The sequence below is a fragment of the Bidens hawaiensis genome, unplaced genomic scaffold (genome assembly GCF_021521415.1).
Source record: "Bidens hawaiensis isolate Kalapana, Puna unplaced genomic scaffold, B.hawaiensis_p1.1 tig00034667_1, whole genome shotgun sequence".
Lineage (NCBI taxonomy): Eukaryota > Viridiplantae > Streptophyta > Magnoliopsida > Asterales > Asteraceae > Bidens > Bidens hawaiensis.
Window position 1 is genome coordinate 78605 of NW_027496014.1, and position 21414 is coordinate 100018.

A 21414-nucleotide genomic window follows, 5' to 3' on the forward strand; every position below is an offset into this window, starting at 1 on the left:
CTTTACCCATCCCTAGTTTAACAATCATTTTAAAATCTCTAAAATGTTTTGTTGATTTGATATAAACGAAACAAGAACATATGCGGATAAGTTTCGTATATGTTATTTATTTGTTTTTATAATAGTTATAACAATAACTGGATGGAAATTGCGAAAACAATCAACATAACTACCAAACCCGATAAAGAATTGTTTAAATTCTTCAATTATTTTGTTTCTCTGTTAAGATGTGTTTAAAGCAATTAACCAAGCAAAATAATACTCAAAAATTACAAGAAAAACCCTCCTGTCAGTACCATCAACAGGCAACCCGCTGCAAAAAAGGTATAAACGTGTCTAGTTTAGTTTCTACAGTACCTTTTATGCGTACGCAAAAATGGTAGAAGAAACCTCAGAGATCTGCCTTATTTCATCGTATCATATTCTGTGTTCTTCTTGAGGTAATATCAGTTCTTGAAGATCATCAACTTCAACCTGTTTCATAATGTACAGTTTGTAAGCTGGCGGTTTTTATATGAAATTAACATGTAAAGGGTAAAAGTGTCCATTTCAACCCATTTTAAGCTTTGTTTTTATTTAGAATAAGCCGTATGGAAAATAAAAACATAAAGTTTATCTTCCAACGAGTCGGTCAAACAGGCAGAACAGATCAAACAGGTCCCAAAGTTGTATATATAATTCATAAAACCACCCAAACCATTTAATTTAGAAAATTGGATTATTTTTTAAATAATATAACTTTTGTAATTGAGATATACTGTTTCGGTTTCAACACGTTACCCATATAATATCACCCACTCAGTCTGACCCGCCCGTTTTCCCACCTCTTAGAAAGATGTTACCTCATATCTGTTGCCGTCATAAGTATACTTCACATATAATTTCTTGGTTTCACCAGGACAAGGATCACAAAATCCCATAATTCCAGATTTCTTTACACCTTCATGTAGCTACAATAAAAACAAAATATGATATTAAAAGCTCGTGTTTATGTCTAAACAAGATAAAAATCTTGACTTTCAAGGTCAAACATGTCGGTTCTCAATCTCATATTCAAATGTCAAGACCATGGAGACACATAAAAGCATATTGGTTTATAAAATTTCAAATAATCTAAATTGATGTACCTTAAGTTGACCAGAATCGCTGACTAGAAAGTTTAAGGGCAAAGTGACATCCAACATCTGTGAAGCTAATTCATCATTTTTCTCTTCTGGATTATTGATACCTTTAATCACTTTAGGGTTACCATAAACCGCTTCAACAATGACCAATCCATTAGTCTCTAACTGTTTATTACGTTTCCGATTGGCCACATTTTGCAGCAACTTCTGAGCTTTCTCTGCTGCTGCTTTTGATTCTTGAACCTACACATCATATGAGGGTTAATCGACTTTCTGGTCGAACATTTCATTTTATGGATATGAAATTAATTAAAGAATACCTGAGTACGAGTCTGTTCCATATTCTCAAGTGCCCGCTGTTTTTCGCGTCTACGGTAATAAGGTTTAAAAACAAGTGACTGCATGAATTAAAAAAGAATCATCCAATGTAATGCAAGTCAATGATTAACACAACATTATATTATATAAAATTACATACCTTGAGTGTAAAATAAAGTGAAGTTGGAAGAAGAAAAGCCCCTGCAGCAAATCCAAGATTTATATGCCTCGAAAGAAAAATCTGCACACAATAACTCATAAGCATGATATTTCACAAAATTAAATATTGGTAACATGTAGAAATAAAATTAATTTTGGTGTCAAAGTACTAAAACCGAAAATATAATTTTGGATCGGCTGTGTGGCAAAAACTGCACTTACAGGAACAACCAACTTTTGGGCGCCACGGTGTAATTCTAGCTTCCAGTATATACCCTACAGATAAAAAAGAGTATTAGATAAAATTAAAAAGAAGAAAAAAAATGAAATAATGATGTAGCAAGTACCTGAATCCCGATTGTATACAACATTTTGACAGTGCTAAAGTTTGATATTTTTCTTCCTCCCCCTATTTCGAGTTCAAGCGCGGTACTACAAGAATGACGAATTTTTTTTAATTTCTTAATAATAAGTAAATATAAACAAATATGATTACAACATGTAAAGTATACAAGTTCAAAAACATAAACAAAAAAAAACATGTACACTTTAAATAGATTGTTAAAATAACAAGTACAGTAAAAGGATTAATCAAAAAGTACCTTCCTATTTTTCCCGTGATACGCGCATGAGATTTAGAAGAGAACCGGCGTGTATAACGAGCAACAGCACCAATTGCACTTGTACCAATCTGTATATTTGGGGGTCATAGTTATTATAATAGTAACTCATCACCTATGAAAACTTCATTAATATTTAAAGAGAAAGTTCTTTGGCTATAAAAAAGAATTGTGAAGCATGGAGTCATGTTTTATATTCTTGCTTAAGCTTTAATTACCGTTTATAGCAACAAGAACTAATCACAAATAATTAAACCTAAAAAAATACCCTAATCTCTCCAGCAGCAGCCATATTTTGGTCTTTCTTTCGCCATCCAACAGCAATTGAGGATTCTGAGCCTAAAACCATCTCTATCTGGAAAACAGAAGAAAAGAATATAAAACTATAAAATATAAATTGCAATTTGAAACAGAAAACTTCTAAATAACAATCAAATTTTAAAACTTTGATGTAAAAAAATGTCATACCCTGTTTATAAACCTTCATTATCAAATTACATTTAGTTAAATCACATAATCATATTTATAACTCAGTCCAAACATCCAGTAAATGTTAATTGTGCATGAAACACAAAATGGTCTCTCTAATTCTTTTAAAAGCAAAATAATAAAATAATTAAAGCTTCTTACACTAGCATTTGATGTAGTGGAAAGTTGACGATTCCAAGAATTAGAAAGATTAATCGAACCATCTCTTAACGAGACCGCAAGCCCCATTGTTGCATTGGCATGCCGAGACAGCTGGCTGAAGCAACATACCAAGAAATTAAAATAAAAACAATTAACTCCGGGAAAAAAATCATGTTTTTAGAAATAACTACGCTTTTACCGAGATGTCTGCACGCCTATTAATCCCTGCAAACCTACAGAAGCCATGATTTCTATAGAGGATACAGAAGATAACTGATGCCTGAACACCGCATTAGCAGCTGCGTCACCGTCACTTCCTTTAACCGCAAGGGTTCCACCAAATGCAATAACATTGTTCTTTGATATCTGTGATTGAATCTCACTGTTCATAGACATTCTGCAGATCCAAGAATTGAGATTAAAAGCATTAAAAGACTTTAAAAGTCAAGCATGCATTCAACAAAATCAGAAACATTATTATAGGTCATACGCTCTCATTAAACCACGTCCAGCTAGAAAGCTCGGAACTGATAATTGTGCAAGAATAACACCAGTTGGTTGAAAATGCGCCGACTTTTTTTCTTCTTCTCGTTTGCGTTTTAATCTTTCAAGTTCTTCCTTAATTTCATCCACTTTATTTAACCTTGGACCGAGTTCTAAACCGGAGGTTAACCCTTCCATACCATATATATCATATATCTGTCTTTTATATTCATCAGTTAATATCTCATATGCTTCGCATATCCTCTGAAAATTCTCTGTAGCCACCTCCTTCATCTGAAAAATAATTAAAAGGGCAATGTTTATGCTTTATGGCATAATTGGTTTACAGATAATAGTAATCTATATTTAGTAAAAAAAGCATTTGCTTTACAAAAATCAAAATTTACATCAAACTAACAGATTCACATGATAAAGGCTGTAAACAAACTGAACATTCACCGGGAAGTTCGTTTATATTCGTTCGTTCAATAAATGATCAAAGCATGAACAAGAAATTTGTTCAATTAACTAACTGAACAAACACAAACCGAGACTATGCTCGTTCGATTCTGTGTTCGTTTACGTCCGTTTATGTTCATTAACGCTTGTTTGTTGATGCTTACTCATTAAAGATTTTTTTATATTTTTTAGTTATTAATTTCTTAGAAAAATAACATATGGATATGAATGTTTAAAAAAACACCAACATAAACTTGGTAGTCAGACCGAACCGTCGACACTGATCATTCTCGGTTACCCAAATCAAATCAAACATTGTTTGTGTTCATTTGTGTCCGTTCGTTTATCAAGTTCGTTTCGTTGTTCGTGAATCATTCACTTGTCCGATAAAAGCTTCACGAATGCTCATGAACAAGTCCTTGTTCTGTTCGGTCCGGTTCATTTACAGCCCTAGACGTACTATTCACTATTCGGTTTATACTATCACTCATTTTCGGTATCAGTATTCTCGGCAATCTCATCCCTACTACTAATTCCATTATATTATAAAATTATTCAACATTTGGTAACAATGCAGCATTTGCTTTACAAACATCAAAGCTATTCACCTAATCAACAAATCAAATGCAGCAGCCTATAATTACGAACATAACTTAATAATATTCAATAATAAGAATAAATAAGCATTGCCTGTTGATCCTGATACTTATCCGGATGATAAACTTGGGCCCACTGCCGATACGCTTTGCGTATCTCTTCATCCGAAGCTTCAGGCGACACGTGAAGTAACGCATACAGCTCTCTATTCGAGCCTCCATCTTCCGCTTGCGTCATCACTTCAAATTAGTACCAAATCCTAGGGTTTATATAAACTACTCAGAATCAAATAGGTACTGATTGATTATATGAACAGTGAGGAGGTGGTGGTGGTGGTGGTTAATTGTGGATTGGTTTAATTGATTGGAAGATGTGTGAGGGTTTGTGTGTTGCTTGTTTGGGGGCTTTTAGGGGTTTGTGACGACTGATGATATTGTGAGTTTGTGACTTAGTGTGGGTCCCAAGAAATTCTTTTGTGAGGTGACACAAATAGGCCTTTGGTTTTCGGCTAATCATCTATTAATCGCTAGTTAATACTTGATAGGGGTGTGCATTAGAGATGTTCTTCAGGTTTGTTTAGTTTATAGGGTTTCGGGTTTTACGGGTTGGGTTACTTGGGTTTCGGAGTTTAAATTCTCGACCCGAAACCCAACCCAAATATCTCACGGGTTTTTCGGTTTGGGTTAATCAGGTTTCGAGCATCATAGAGAACAAACAAAAATTAAAAGGCTACAACACTAAAACGAAAGCTAACATGTTCTTTTCACTCGTAGCGTTAATAACCAATAACAAAACAAAAATAACTGTAAAACAATCTAAAAAAGAGTATAATTTTACAAAGTCTACCGATAATAAATGAAATTAGCATAATTGTCTTCTATATATCATAACTATGGTGTTCGATTATGGTTGTTTTTAGTCATATATCGAAAACATTAATAAACAATAAGTAGTCAATTCATAATAGGTGAAATGACAACAATCAATATAGGCTTGTTATTATTTGATTTTAAAACTAAAAGTTTATCCGGGTTTTTCAGCTAATCCAAAACCCGAAATTCGGACCCAAGAACCAGCCAAAATTACTTCGATTCGGGTTCGCATTTGTCTTTTCTCGTGTTTGGATTTTTCGGGTTGGGTTAGTTCGGGTTTGAGTACGGATTTTCTTGAGTTGGGTTCGGATAAGGTGACAAACCTGGTGTGCATGGGTCTATTTAAGACGATTTTGAGCCAAACCTATAACTATAAACCGATATGCCAGTTAATGGATATCCATAACCATAATCGATCCATTATTGGGGTTTTGGTTAATCGGTTTTGAAGATTATAATGAGTTGGTTTCAGTCGGATAACCATAACCAAAACAATGTATCTGCGACTAAAAGTTTGATACCAAATATTACAAAAAAAAAAAGCATTACATAGTCCAGCAAAATATATAATGCATATTACTAATATCAAATATATATATATATATATATATATTAAAAAGGACATCATATAATCCAATAAGGAAATTCAGGTTAATTCAATAACAAACATTGAACAAAAACCATCAAAATAAAAATTGTATATACTATATACCAACCATACGTTTGGTGGAATTTAGCCTTAAACGTATTGTTAGTTAAATAAACAGGGTCGGTTTGGTTATGACGGGTTTGGAATTATCTTTAATCAAAACCGACTCATATTTGGCAGTTTTTGAAAATTCACTAAACCGACCCATCAGTTATGTCAGTAATCGGTTCGGTTATGTCGGTTATGGTTCGGTTAAACGGTTATGGTAGTTAAAGTTGCTCACCACTAGTACTCGGTGCCCACCGGCGAGTCGTCGATCAATTACTATTTTGTCAAAATCAGTCAATAAAAAAATACATGGATCATAATCTATACTACTAAATAAATAAACCTTTCTTTATGCCACATGTCATCCATTTAACCCATCATCAGTCTCCCATTCCCGCCTCTCACCAATATCCATTTATAAACCCATTTCCTATAACAGGCCTGATTCAATCTGAACGTCTTCTTTCATACACACCCTAAATCATCCTCCAGCTTAATTACTTTGTCTCCGGTGTTGCAGCTGCACCCGCCACCGCCACCCTTTTTTTCTCACCGGATTTTACACTGGTCCGATTCATCTGTTAAATTATTCTTCAGCTACCTTCGTCTCCAATGTTGCAAGCCGCAACCGCCACCGCCACCCCCCTTTTTCTCACCTGATTCCACCACTGGTCTCGCCGACAACCCTTTTGGTACTCCAGTCTTTGGACCTCAGGCTGGTATGTTATAGTTCTTGCTTTCTCATATGATTCAGTGTTCGTTAATTATTTATATAAACCCTAAATCGATTTCAGAATGTATTTAGGCATGAATTGATTAATAAGCAGCATCTCACCATTGTTTATTCTTCGATTTCATAATGTATGAAATTATGTTCGATATGTGCCTTTTATCTTTATTTTTGTTTTGATATAAACTCTAAATCGTGTTCCTTATTCTTTTTAGGGTCGATTATTTATTTGTTGTTTTAACCAAATGTTCTTCAATTTTGTGAATTTCGATGATTATGTTTATTATTATTGCATAGATGTTATATCATTTTGATTAACAGGTGAAAACCGAGGAGCATCGACTAATACAAGAACAGCTCAACCAAAAGGTACAATTTTAAACGTCCATTGCAGATTTCTGTTGCCTTTTGATATTCTTTGTTTTCTGATGTATCAATATTTTTTATTTTTGCAAGATAATTGAATGTGAAGGACTAAAAGAAACCATTGCATCCTTAAAACAACTTCTTTCAGATGCAAATTGTGAACCTCAAACCGAGGAAGAGTTTGCAAAGCCCGAAGAAACAAAGGAACTTTTGCCTCAGCAAGCTCAGGTTTGTTAATCTTTTCATATGTCAGCACTTCTTTTAGAGGTTCCATCTTCTTTAAATTTTTAAAAATTAGTTAATATATATAAAAGGATTATTAAAATCATATATTATAATTAATAAACTACAAAAAATGAAAAACAAACTCAAATCTTTCTTCTTCTCGATCCAGCACTAGAAGATTCGTTACGTCTTATCATCATAATCCATGCCTCGCCGATTGCTAAAGCGACTAAGGTATAGTTCTTAATTGCTCCGGCGTGTCCTCAAATAATCCATGCCTCGCCGATTACTGTGTTAAAATATATAATTGAGTTGAAACGGACACAGTTTTATACTTTTACCTAATAAGGTCTTAAAGAGTACTAAATATGTCTATGTGTACCACTCTTTCAGTGCTTTGATGATGTAAACTCGCCTGACATATCTGGTGTCTGTGGACAAGTTCTTACTTCATTATCAGAGATGCATGGGTGTGAAGTAAGTCTATATATCTACTTAAATGTTACTTCTTCTAGCTTGCAATAATTTGCTTTCTCTGTGGTCCAAGATAGTAGAGATTACTATACCAGAGCTTCAAAAGATGCGCATAGCACATATCGTTTCATATGGTAGTGAAGCCCTGTGCTCATTAATGCCTCGATTCCTAGAAAGGTATGTGTGTTTTGTTATGTATAATTACAAACATGTTAATCACGACTTTATTGTAATCGTTTTGAGTTTAATGAGAAATATAATTTTTAATGTTACTATAGTAGTCTTAATTTACAAGTAAAACGATTTAAGAATTCTATAAACATTAAAAATGGACTTTTGGTGAATGACAGGTTGTTTGTTTTTCATGCAGGAACTTTCAGAAACTTGCATTGGATAGTCGTTTAAATTTGGCAGTTATTCAGTCATTCACAGGCTCAAACTATGTTGCTGCCCAACGTCTTAGGTAAAAAAAAATTCTTTATTATGATTTCTATAGCTAGAGAAATAATTATAATTTAATATGCTACAGATGGAGATTAATGTATTACCACATGGAAATCTTCAAGAAGGTGGACATTATTGTGACCCCTTCAACAGGGTATGATAAGCTCAGCAGCTACTATATGTATGTATGTATGTATGTATGTATATGTTGATTGTTTTCATGATCTAATTGCGTTATTGTCCAGCATGACTGCACCTAAGATTCACCCGAGTGCACTTGCTTGTGGTGAATCGGATCTGGAGGTTACAGGTGCATAGTTAACTTAAGAAAAGATTATCTGTTATTTATACAAACAAAATGGAATGTGAGTCTAATTATTATTATATGTGTGTGTTGTTCAGCTAGCCTAATGAAATATGGATTGACAGCAAATGTTCTTGGATTCCCGGCCATTTCTGTCCCTGTAAGTGTGTATGGAAATGATAAACGTAACCACTCCTCGTGTCTTATGTTGTTGTCTGCGTCTGACTAGGTTGGTTATGATAAGCAGGGACTTCCAATAGGGCTGCAACTAATAGGACGGCCTTGGTGTGAAGCAACGATTTTGCGTTTGGCTACTGTTGTAGAGGTAAAAGTTGACCTTTGTACTTTCAACTATATTAAGTAAAATCATTGTGGACTTGTCTAAATTTAAAGATAATCATATTAATTAAAGCTGAAAAATATATAATGTATTTGACCTTAAAAGTCAAAGAGAAGACTAAACATGAAGACCGTTGACTATTTGCATTTACGTTTGCAGCAACAATGGAATGAACCTAAGAGGAAAACTGTAATATATTTTGATGTTACAAATACAAAGGGTAAGTGAGAACAAGTTTAAGGCTGTTGATGAGTGCTCAAGGGTTACTTGATTCTAAGCCATGACTTTTGTTAACTTTCATGTTTTTTTTGACAATTTGCTTTAATTATGGAATTTTATTTTAAGTATATATTTACAAGTCCAATTTGCTTTAATATATATTATTTTAAGTATATATTATTTAGTTTTTAATATATTGTACTAGCTATTAATAGTAAGTTTTTATAAACAATGAATTTTCACATTGATTTAGATAAAATAATTAATTTCAAATTTCAAAAAAAGAAATTTTCATTTTATGTTTGGTTCTCAATGAAGATTAATAAAAGACAAGGCCGATTGCTTTAGATAATTTGTTTGTTTTTGAGACAACATGTTTTAACATATGGCCAGTTATGTGTTCCATTATATATAGTTGAAACAAAAATAAAGTGAAACTAATAATTTTAATATGGATGATGAAGTTACAAATATTGTATACAAAAAAATATTTAGAGATTTACGAATTTGTAATTTTTTATTTTCATACTGTGTATTGTGTAATTTATTCAATTATATATTATATTTTTTTATATGTTGAACATATTTTTTATATTTCACATTGTGTTATTATTTAAATAAATTTATTTATTTTAACCCGTGTTCTACACGGGTACCTAACCTATTATAATAATATAAGTAACTAAATATTACTTTTTGTCGTGACTATATACACTTTAACTTAACTTAAAACCACAGTCTTTTTCTTCTTCCTGTTATTCCTTATTAAAGCTAGTCAAAAATCTAAAAATTCACTTTTTTGTCACTTTCTTAATTTTTATGACCCGTTATTTTTTTCATAAGGTTGGAAATTCATTGTTATATTCATGTCTAATAAATTTTTTAGTTTTAGTTCGTGCCAAGTCATGTTACATAATCATTTATTTATCTTGTCCAGTAGAAAAAAATATATATATCATCAGCCAAAATAAAGAATAAATAGTATAGAAAAAATAATAATAAAAATAGTATAGAAATAAATTAAATACAACATAGGAAACAGAAGTATGTTTATCAATTAAATTTATACTATTTAATATGAAATAATAAATAACTAACAATACTCTTTCTGACATTTACTGTGCAAGGTACTTACCTTTTTCATATTTTTTAATATTAATCTTCATCTTCTTCTATAAACCTGCACTCACCTCCGGCTACTTTCACGCATCGGAAAATTTCCGGCGAGTCCAAATTCAATCATTTCTTTTCATCTTACATTCTCACTAGTTTTACAGGGGTCGGAGTCTGAAGAGGTAGGTCCCAGCAGAGCCCAGTTGGACCCGCAAGACTCACCTTGAAGAGGGACGTTTGCGCAAGGACCAACTGGTTCGGCAGGACCCACCATGCTCAGAGATGAAGACCTTACGCGCAGTACGCCAGCTGTTCACGCAGGGAAAGCCTCCCAATGGTGAAGTACCCCGCCTGTCCCCGCAGCTGCGGATACAAGCCATCAGGGAAGGCTACCCGCACTAATAGCAAGGCTACACGCACAAGGCACTAAATAATTCAGTGTCACCGGAAGGAATGAGCAAAGCGGGAATACTCCCGCCCAAATGAGCCAGTCCGTATGCTTCTGGAAAATCTTTTGTACTATACATGCCAAGGTATGGACAAAATAGACAAGATCTGACCAAAGCAGCCCATGAACCAATCACAGGGTGACAGCTCACCGACAAACAGTACGAGGAGCATGCTCTAGTACTGTTTGTCACTATTAGCCGCTGCCTACTCACCAACCCTTGTCGTGGCACGCACATAGCATGCAGTTGGTGGAAAAGGAATAGTACACAGCCGGCCTGGTCACTATCAGCCGCTGCCTACCCACCAACCAGCATGGCACGTGCGTAGCCCGTAGTTGGTAGAACAGGAATATTATACAGCTGGCTGTACCTGCTTGGAAACCTACCTTCGGCTATAAATACTCCAACACCTTGGAACGGTATGATCATCTGGTATTTTACCTTCACTAGCTATTTCTCTCAATATACACTTATATTCAGAGCAATCTAGTCTGATTCTCACGCCGGAGGGTGGTCACAAGGAGGAACCCCCCTTCTCAGTGACGAGCTCACGGTGTCTGTTTTGCAGGTCATCTGAAGAACATCCTTCTTTGCCGGACCTAACCCTCGTGGGAAACATTACTTAACCCCCAGATTATCCGTAATCTGCCCGGGGTCACTTAGTGTTTCTTCATTGGCGCCATCCGTGCATAAAAGCTAGAACTAATTCAGTTTTTTCAAAACTTCTGAAAAAATGGTTAACGTTACTCCGGTCCCAAGGCCAGTAAGTGACCAAGAAACCCCGGTAACCACAACCCCAGCTACTGGGGGGAACACCAGCGGTTACACAAATTTTACAAACACTACCTCGGTTACCCAAGCCGGGGGCAAGTGCAGTAAACAATATTTCACTGGGGTTCACTGATGCCCAGTTGGAGAAACAGACGAGGCTCCCTCGCCAAACACTCGATCAAGTTAAGGCGTGGGCCGAAGCACGTCAAAAGGAATTCCAAGCTGAGTTGGATGAACGCTTGCGTTCACTCCAACAGGCTGACGAGTTCGGGAGCACTCGACAACAGCTCAACATGAACAGTGAGTGCGAGTATTCGGACGATGGTCGGGAGGAATCCGACACTGACGCAAACCCTCGCCATAGGGCGAAAGGGAAGCGTAAAGAAACGGACTTCGAACCAAGAAGGAATTTCTTAGAAACCTTCAAACCAAGGAACGCGGGGGGAAACCCACGCGACTTCTTCAAAACCTTTATACCAACTGCTGCAAATGCGGGAACATCCAAGTTTTCAAGGGACATTGCGGAAGCAATTGCCCCAAAAAATGCCAAACAGATGTCCAACATCGGCACTTATGATGGTATATCCGACCCAGATGATCACTTGAATAGATTCATAGCGGGGGCAACCGTCAGTAACTAGACGGAACCCACATGGTGTTATATGTTCCAAATGACGCTGGTTGGAGCGGCCAGGGCGTGGTTTGATCGTTTACCGGTCCACCACATCTATGATTGGGCGGACTTTCAACACAAGTTCAGCCAACACTTCAGTCAACAGAGGAAATATACTGAAGAGCAGTGGACGATCCTCAACTGCGTGAGAGAGGAAGATGAATCTTTACTAGACTTCATCACTCGCTTCAACTCCAAAAAGCTGAGTCTGGGCAACATAAGTGAAGATCTTGTTCGCGCCGCTTTCATCCAGGGTGCCGAATACCCAGAGCTTATCCGCACGTTGACGGGTAAGGACGGCATGCCATCCACATGGGATGCCATCATGACGGCGGCCAAGCGCTTTGCCAAGATGGAGAAGCAACTGGGTAGGGACCTTCCCCAGAGTACACATCTCTACACGCAGAGGACCAGAGAAAACAATGTTCGGATCGCCCGGCAGAACAAAAAGAGGAAGCTAGGTATTTGGCAGTCAAGGGTAAACTTTGACACCTCATCCAGCTCTCGCCCTCTTGTTGGCGGAAGGGATAACACGCACCCTTCAAGCCGAAAACACCGGTGGACGCCACTCACCAAAAGCGTCACGGAGATATTTTCCACCGAAAAACTCCCATGGCCAAAAGCTCCAATGATCCGGCAACGACCTAATGCGGATCAGAGCAAATTCTGTGACTTCCACTGGACAAAGGGTCACAGTACAGAGGAGTGTACATCCTTGAAGGATATTGTCGAAACATTTGTCAAGGATGGAAGACTTGCACACCTGGTGGCATCAATCAAGAATGGAGGAAGGAATGATAACCGGTATAAAGGCAATGGACGAAAGCCCGTTGACATCAGCATCCACATGGTTCATGGCAACATCAGAGGAAGAAAAAGACGAACGACAGAACCATGCGAATGGAAGGAAGCTGAGGTGCGCTTCCCGCGAGTGCCAGGAGGACCCAGCAAGGAAGGCCCTATCGTCATCAAAAGCCAGCTGGGGCATTACATAACTTCCCGCACTCTTGCTGACAACGGCGCCTCGTCAACGGTTATGTACAGGCAGTTCTTCGACAAGCTAGACGACGAAGACAAAGAACGCCTGGAAACGGTTTACGCCTCAATGGAAGGGTTCGACGGCAGCACAAACACCCCCCTGGGTATCCTATCTTTCCCCGTCATTCTCACGGACGGGAAATACTCCCGCACAGAAGACGTGGACTTCGTCGTAATGAGGAAGCCACATCACACATACGACATTCTCTTCGGGAGAGACGAGATGGCAAGATTCAATGTCGTGGTATCTTCAGTCCACGGCATGATGGGATGGCCAACTGCTGAGGGTGTAGCGATGATCACCGGTATTCCCCAGGTATGCATCGCATCCGTCTCATCTAAACCCAAACCAAAGATGGCTAAACCAACCATTACCGAACCAGAAAAATGGGCCCTCAATGGCAAATACCCTGACCAGGCTGTTACAATTGGCCCAACAATCGCTGATCCTACGCGCACCTTACTCAAACGCTTACTACAGAGAAACACTGACATCTTCGCGTGGACACCAGCTGACATGACTGGTGTACCTCGAAGTAAAGCAGAGCATAAGCTCAAGTGTGACCCGGCTTTTACGCCAGTCATACAAAAGCGCAGAGTAATGGGGGCGGAACAGGCTAACGCGTGTAGAACCCAAGTCAAGGAACTCCTTGATGCGGGCATCGTACGCGTTAGTAGATATCAAACATGGGTTGCAAATCCCGTTATGGTATCGAAGGCTAACAAACAATGGCGCATGTGTATAGATTTCAAAGATTTAAACAAAGCATGCCCCAAAGATTGTTACCCGTTACCCGAAATTGACCTCAAAGTGGATTCATTAGCACCGTTTCGCCTTAAATGCTTCCTTGACGCATATAAGGGGTACCATCAAATCCACATGGCTGTAGATGATCAGGACAAAACCGCATTTCGGACGCCCGATGGCACATTTTGTTATCAAATGATGCCATTCGGACTTAAGAATGCAAGGTCCACATACCAACGCCTGATGGACAAAGAGTTTCACGCCCAAATTGGGAGAAACTTGGAAGTCTACATGGATGATTTGGTCATCAAAAGCCCTGAGCCAGAAGCGATGTTGAAAGACATCGAAGAAACTTTCAACACGCTCAGAAAGATAAACATGAAGCTCAACCCGAGCAAGTGTTCCTTTGGGATGGAAGAAGGGAAGTTCTTGGGAGTCATTGTTACTAAAGATGGCTTCAGAGCGAACCCTGAAAAGGTCGAAGCCATTATCAAAATGGAATCACCTACTACCATCAAGCAAGCTCAGACACTGAATGGACGCCTAGTCGCACTTAACCGCTTTTTGTCAAACCATGCGGATAGGTCGTTCCCATTCGTGTCAACATTGAGAAACTGTTTAAAGAAAACGCACTTCCGCTGGACACCAGAAGCGGAAGCAGCTTTTCAGGAAATTCGGTCACGCTTGATCGAACTCCCAACGCTCACAGCACCAGAAGCGGGGGAGGAATTAATCATATACCTTTCTGCCACAGATATAGCAACCGGGGCAGTCCTGCTAGTAGAGCGGAAAGGTATCCAGATGCCTATTTACTATGTTAGCCGTGTCCTAACAGACGTAGAAACCCGGTACTCTACCTTGGAAAAACTAGTCTTAGCACTTGTACAGGCTTCACGCAGACTAAGACGATATTTCCAAGGTCACCCAATCACCATTCTCAACAACTTCAAACTCGCAAACGTTCTAGGCAAACCCGAATTATCGGGACGTCTAGCCAAATGGGCAATTGAGTTGGGGGAATATGTGATAAAGTACAAGCCCCGACCAGCTATGAAAGGCCAGGTCCTGGCCGACTTTATTGCAGAAGTCCCCGCTTCGCGGGAGAAAGAGTGCCAGGAGGAGGCTCAACCCTCCCCAGCACAGGACATCAATGATGTCTGGCGACTCTACACTGATGGAGCAGCCAGCAACGAGGGTTCAGGCGTAGGGTTGAAATTAACCAACCCAGCAGGCCAAGAATACACTTACGCTATTCGACTGGATTTTCCAAGTACGAATAACGAAGCCGAGTATGAAGCATTATTGGCGGGGCTAAGAATTGCGCGTAAAATGGGAGTGAAAAACTTGGAAGCCCACGTGGATTCCATGTTAGTAGCCAACCAAATAAACGGAACGTACACGGCGGTGAACGACACAATGGCCCTGTACGTCGCACAAGTAAAAACCCTTATGCGCGATTTTAATGATTGTAAAGTCATACACGTCAATCGTAGCGAAAACAAATCTGCGGATGCGTTAAGCAAGCTTGCATCATTAGCCTTCACCCATTTGGGAAAGGACATCCGCATTGAACTCCTTGAAGCACCATCAGTCCCGCACAAGGAAATTTGTGTCATCCAAACCGGTACAGAAACGTGGATGACACCAATAATAAATTACCTTGCAGCGGGTATACTACCGGAGTCAAAAACACAGGCAAGAAAAATACGTTGTAAAGCATTAAACTATCAACTCATCGATGACATCCTTTACAGACGTAACTTTCTTGGCCCACTCTTAAGATGCGTGGACAACCAAGATGCTGACTACCTCCTAAGGGAAGTACACGAAGGCATATGTGGAGTACACGCAGGTCCACGCGCTGTTGTAGCTAAGCTAAACAACGCGGGATACTTTTGGCCGGGGATGCATACGGATGCGCTGGCATACATCAGAAAGTGTAGGTCTTGCCAGCTCTACGCACCCAACAAGCATCGCCCGAAGAATGAACTTGTTCCAGTCACCTCTTCATAGCCATTTCAGAAGTGGGCCATCGATGTGACAGGCCCATTTCCTACAGCAGCAGGAAACGTTCAGTTCCTAGTGGTAGCCATCGACTACTTCACCAAGTGGATATAAGCAAAACCCTTAGCCCAAACAACCGCAAAACATATTAAAAATTTTATTTGGGAATTTATTATTTGTCGTTTTGGACTTCCACAGACTTTGGTGAGTGATAACGGCACCAACTTTGCTGACAAGAAGCTACAAAAGTGGCTAGAAGAACTTCAAATCCCACACCTTTACCTCAGTGGCACACCCGCAAGGTAACGGTGAGGTGGAAAGAGCAAATAAAAGCATCGTCGAGGGCATAAAGAAAAGACTCCTGGAACACAGATCCGGCTGGGTAGACAAAGTTCCACACGTCCTTTGGGCAAACAGAACGTTGAAAAAGGCCAGTACGGGAGAAACCCCGTTCAGCCTCACTTATGGCACTGAATCCATGGCCCCAGTCGAAATTGGTTTGCCCTCACCAAGGGTCTTGATTCAGCCAGAAGACAATGATGCGGAAAGACGGTTAGACCTTATGCTAACCGAGGAACGCAGAGACTTAGCCGCAGCGCGTGAAGAAAACTACAAGCGACAAATGCAAAAGTACTACAACACGCGGGTAAAACTCTGCAACTTCAATGTAGGAGACTACATATTGCGTAACAACGAGGCTTCAAACCAAGAGCGCCCAGGAAAACTGACACCAGTCTGGGAAGGACCATACATTATCAAAGAAGTTTTGGGAAAAGGCGCATACCGGCTCGAAAGGCTCGATGGCACTCCTATCCCAAGAACATGGAACGGAGCTCAATTACGCAAATGTTACATGTAGATCAATTCCAAATTTGTAAAGAAAAGGCCTAGAGCCACTTTTAATGGAAATGATTCTCCTTTCACATTGTGTTGATAGCTTTACCTTTATACTTATGAACTTCCCACGCTGATATGCCGGTATTCACCGCATAAATATGGGAAGAAGTAAGTCGTTGCGTGTGGAAGGCGGCAAAACCCGCATAAACACATAAAACGGTAAAAATTTCTAAGGAAAACCTTCACGCAGGTCAGCTATAGGTGAAGTTTGGTCATCCCAATAAATGAAAGTGACGGTCCTACCCGCACAATCATGATAAAGGAAACTGAACATTGACCTATTGGCAACCGCGCGTCGAAAGGTTAACTTATTCAAAACACTTAGAAAATTTCAAAGGAAAAGATGAGGAAAACTTCCACGCAGGTCAGATATAGGTAAAGTTTAGCCATCCTACTAAGTGAAAGTGACGGTCTTATCCGCACAATCACGAAAGAGGAAGCAAAACTTTAACTTATTATCTGCCACGTTGAAAAGTTAACTTATCTAAGTACTCAAGAAATTGCTAAGTTAAAACAAAATATGCGCGAAATAAACAAGGCAAGGCATTAACAAATAATTTTTATTCCATCAACATTCAAACATTACAAGAATTGTTGGGTACATACCCGCATACAAGATTAGAAGTCTACAAACAAAAATCTACTCTAATGGTGGAAAGGGATCTAAAGTATCAAGCTTCAGGACCACTCCCACTTGGACCCGCACCATCAGTAGAGTGTGGCGGTTCAAGGAAAGCTTTGAGGATAGCTAGCCCATCATCAGCAGCTGCAATCTCGTTTACCTTCTCAACCACCGGATGCGGGAAGGCGGCGTACTGATTCACTGCTTGGTCATACGCAGCTTCAGTATCCACATTGTAAAGAGGGAAGTTGGAAGGCGGAATGCCTTGTTCAACAAACCCTAGACCAAGCAGGAAGCCAGCCTTTTCCCCATCCTCATGAGAAGCGTTGAGGGCTGCGCTCATCGCATCGTCATATGATGTGTTCGTGAACACCCGATGCACAACCTAAAAAACAGAAGTATATCAAAAACTCTTCAGTGTAAGGAAAAGCGTAAAGAAATTGTGAAACTGCGCATACCTGCGACAACGCTTCTCGAAGAAGCCATTCCTTGGTAACCAGAGCCTCCTGGAGGGCAGCTTGAGCTTCATTACGGGCGCGTTCGGCTTCGTTCTTTGTAAGGTTGGCAAGCAACACATCTTTGGCTGCAGCCTCTTCGACGCCCTTTAGCTTACGCTCAGTGTGGTCAAGCACCCCCCTCTGGTACAAGATCTCTTGGAGCTTCTTGGCATCTTCCATGGCCAAGGCATCATGAGCCTGCTGGAGCCTCTCTAATTTGGCTTTAAGTTCCTCATTCTCGATGCGTAGAGGCTCAGCAGCAGCTTCAGCCTTGGTGGCCCTCTCGGTTGCATTCCGTGTAGTTTCCTTAGCCAACCGAAGCTGTTCATTAACAGCTTGGGCGGCCTTGGAACGGGCTTCGAGACGAGCCTGAACGTCAACCTCAAGGGCCTTGAAGGCCTTCTCCTTTTCCGCAGCAACGGCGGCAAGCTTCGCATTCTCCTCCCGGATAGCCCGCGCCTGAGCCACTTCAAGGCTACGCGCCGTCTTTAACTTGTCATTTTCACGACAAAGTAGCTCGACGTGCGGCTGCATCCGGGCGAGGAGGATTCGGAGCTCGTTGGACAGCCTACCTTCCTGGTAGCTGGCCATGGCCTCCCCCAGCGCACCGCTTGGGGCGGCGTGACGCGCCCATTCGACGCAATCCTCAGCAGTCCGGAGGGTCGTTCCTCGGCGGATCTTCCACCGAGGAGCGTACACCTCGTTGGAATCACGAACTGCAATAAAACAAAAAACAGTTAAGAGATAAATGATGAAAGGGATATAGGCCAAAATAACCCTACGCACCTATAGGGTCGACAACTGGCCGATAGCCACCAAACCCATCACCTGAACCTAAGGGATATCCATCCAAAAGGTCAAGGAGACGGGAAGGAGGCAGGGATTGGCTAGACGCCCCAACCCCAAACGTACCTGAAGGACTGGACGTAGTCGCAGGCGCCGGAGGAGGCATGGTGGAGGCTGCCGCGGTGGAAACCAAAGGAGGTGAACTCACCGGAGGTGAACTCACAACCGTGGCCGTGGCTGCGGAAGAACCCGCAAGAGAAATCACCGCCGGCTCAGTGATGGATTCTGTGAAAATGGCACTGACAGCCGGCGGGGATAAGGTTACAGCTTGAACAGTTGGCTCAAGGGGATGAGCAACTGAATCAGTACTGCAAGCAGGCGTAGCCGCCTGGGTCATCGCCTCGGGTAGGTTGACCAAACCTACCTTCATGGGTCCAGAGCTGCTCCCTCCCGCTCCACTTTGGAATGCCGTAGCATCCACTCCTGCACGAAGACAAGATATATAAGTATAATAGCGGAAAGATATGAAGTTAAAGTTATGAACACTTACGGGTCTTTTTGAGCCTGAAGGTGCGAACAGGCGGGGACGAACCCCATGGAGCCGGCCTCTTCGTACCGGTTACCGTCGTCGTCCTGGGCTGCTCGGAGGTGACAGCCGTTTCAACCTCCGGAGCAGTGGTCTCAACACCACCTGGGTTCCCCGCCGCCTCTTCACTCTCGGTCTCTGACTCAGACCGGTTCACCTGGTCGGCGGTGGAGACTACCTTCGCCTTGCCCTTCCCGCCAGCAGCCTTCTTCTTCCGCGCAAGAAAAGGACCATCTGCGGATTCATCATCAGAAGATGACAAGATTAGAGGAATTCCGGCAGAGGTTTCAGCATTCAGAGGGCGAGGGTTAAATAGTCTTTTACCTGGTCGCGTGGCGCTCAGTATTTCGTGGCCTGGCGGGTAGGCCTCCACAAACCGATCCGCAGTCTGCGCAAGGATGGGCAACTCGTTCTCGTCAAGAGCGCGAGTACCCAACCGAGCGGGACCGTCAGCTTCTCGCGGATGCAGGAGGGACTGCAAGTCATTTCCCTCTGAAATAAAAAGAAAAACAGTTAGAAAAAACCTTAAATCAACAAAGAAGACGGAGCATACCGTAAGGGATAAAGTTCAAACCGTATTCAAGTACAATGGGAATCTGTGGTGCATCCGCCCCAGCATCCTTCCACACCCTGCTCATACCGAGCATCACCATCCCGGACTCCGGAAAGCGGTAAACTGGAGTCTGGATCCGGGAAATCTTGGAGAACCATTCCGCCTCCTGGTAGTTGGAGGCGTGAAGGCTGGGGAGAGCTCTCCCGTTCTTAAATGTCATCGCTATAGGGACGACACGGGCAGAGATGTAAATGAACTCCCGCTTCCAAGACCGAAGACTGCTCGGTAGCGCAGATCTTCAAACCCTTGATCCGGGTGACCAGGGTGTACCAGCCTTGGATGCACCTCCAGGAGTAGAAGGTCATCAGGCGGTCGACGTGGGGATCCACGCCAAGAATGAGGCACACCCACTCAAAATGGCGGATCTTGGTGATCGCCATTGGGTGTACCTCCGTCAGGTGCACACCGTGTCTATCCAGAACACGGTATACAAACTTCGTCAATGGGAACCTAAGATTCCCATAGACGAAGAAGGCGGCATATACCCCTATTTTTCCCTTGGGGGCATCGTACACCGTCTGGTGTGACTCCGGAAACTCAGGCTCGAACGGCTCGAGCATGAACTTCCGGACGATGTACCGGTAGAGCTCGATGGGAAGAGCACACTGGCATTCGCCAGCAGTGCTCTTATCGTCCTTATCGGACGTAGACGTCGGGTTCTCGACATACAAGTCAGACTCCTCGACGATAGCTTCTGGATCATGAGTAGACATGTTTTGGAAGTAAAGAACGATTTCAGAAAGAATATTCGCCGGAAATCGCTTAGAAGGAGAAGATAGAAGTGAAAGTGTGGGTTACAAAGGACCCTCCCCCTTTATATACTCATCGCAATGAATGCGATGAATTTAATGCGGAGGAGAGAGAAAAGAGGTGGTGCAATGAAACTATGACACGTGGAAAAAGCAAGCTGGCAACAGCTGTTGACGGGACGCGCGCCGTAAAATCCGCACCCACGCGCCCAAAAAATTGCGCCCACGCGCCTGAAAGTCTGGAATGACCATGTACTGTCACGTCGCCATAACTTCCTGCACGTCCTGAAACTGTCAGAAGAAACCGTCGGACGACGTTTCAACAGTTTGGACTGTTCTTATCCTTTCACCAACTTTTCGAATTTCAAAAAGATTCAAAACGATTCAAAAGTAAGCGGGACTATACCCCTTACCTTGGCAACCAAGTAACTATAAGACAGGTGCGAGTACAGTGTTAAGGCAAAACCCTTCGCATACTTAGCACCTGCAGGGAATTGAAGCCAAGAATACCTCGGCAACCAAGTAACTGTAAGACGGGTGCGGGTACAGTGTCAAGGCAAAACCCTTCACATACTTAGCACCCGCAGGGAATTGAAGCCAGGAATACCTTGGAAGTAAAGTAACTATAAGACGAGTGCGGGTACAGTGTCAAGGCGAAACCCTTCACATACCTAGCACTCCGCAGGGAATTGAAACCAAGAAGGATCTTCTGGGCCATGCTTGCGGAAACGGGAATAACATCCCCGCATAGCGGGAACGTCGAGAACTAGATTGTTTGAAGCTCCAAGATGGAATTGGTTGTTTTAA

The 21414-nt window shown here is 41.3% G+C and overlaps 3 protein-coding genes and 1 long non-coding RNA gene across 5 annotated transcripts in view; 2 read left to right on the plus strand and 2 right to left on the minus strand.

The window, feature by feature from the left end:
* Positions 1–21414, minus strand: part of LOC143586464 (peroxisome biogenesis protein 19-2-like) — a 106168-nt gene that overhangs the window by 34913 nt on the left and 49841 nt on the right. The window lies entirely within an intron of this gene.
* LOC143586461 (chaperone protein dnaJ 13-like) lies at positions 258–4627 on the minus strand. 2 transcript variants are annotated; one of them, XM_077067998.1, is made up of 14 exons: positions 4484–4627; positions 3342–3628; positions 3051–3248; positions 2852–2966; positions 2490–2576; positions 2204–2292; positions 1949–2033; positions 1824–1877; positions 1603–1683; positions 1445–1522; positions 1128–1367; positions 843–950; positions 391–474; positions 258–313 (listed from the first exon to the last, which is right to left on the minus strand). In XM_077067998.1, the coding sequence occupies exons 1-13, from the start codon at positions 4625–4627 to the stop codon at positions 418–420; spliced, it is 1623 nt and encodes a 540-aa protein (XP_076924113.1). In that variant the 3' UTR covers positions 258–313; positions 391–417. The 2 variants fall into 2 exon arrangements, with proteins under 2 accessions (XP_076924113.1, XP_076924112.1); XM_077067997.1 differs by having other exon boundaries at positions 260–474.
* On the plus strand, positions 7624–8155 carry LOC143586462 (uncharacterized). Its single transcript, XR_013144713.1, has 3 exons — positions 7624–7757; positions 7828–7931; positions 8125–8155. It is a non-coding gene; the product is annotated as an uncharacterized LOC143586462 (long non-coding RNA).
* Positions 8156–9070, plus strand: LOC143586469 (fatty acid amide hydrolase-like; the record flags this gene model as incomplete). The annotated part of the gene is made up of 6 exons (XM_077068014.1): positions 8156–8217; positions 8284–8352; positions 8444–8508; positions 8601–8662; positions 8732–8827; positions 9002–9070. Coding segments are annotated over 6 exons (423 nt in total), but the record flags the coding sequence as incomplete, so codon positions are not given.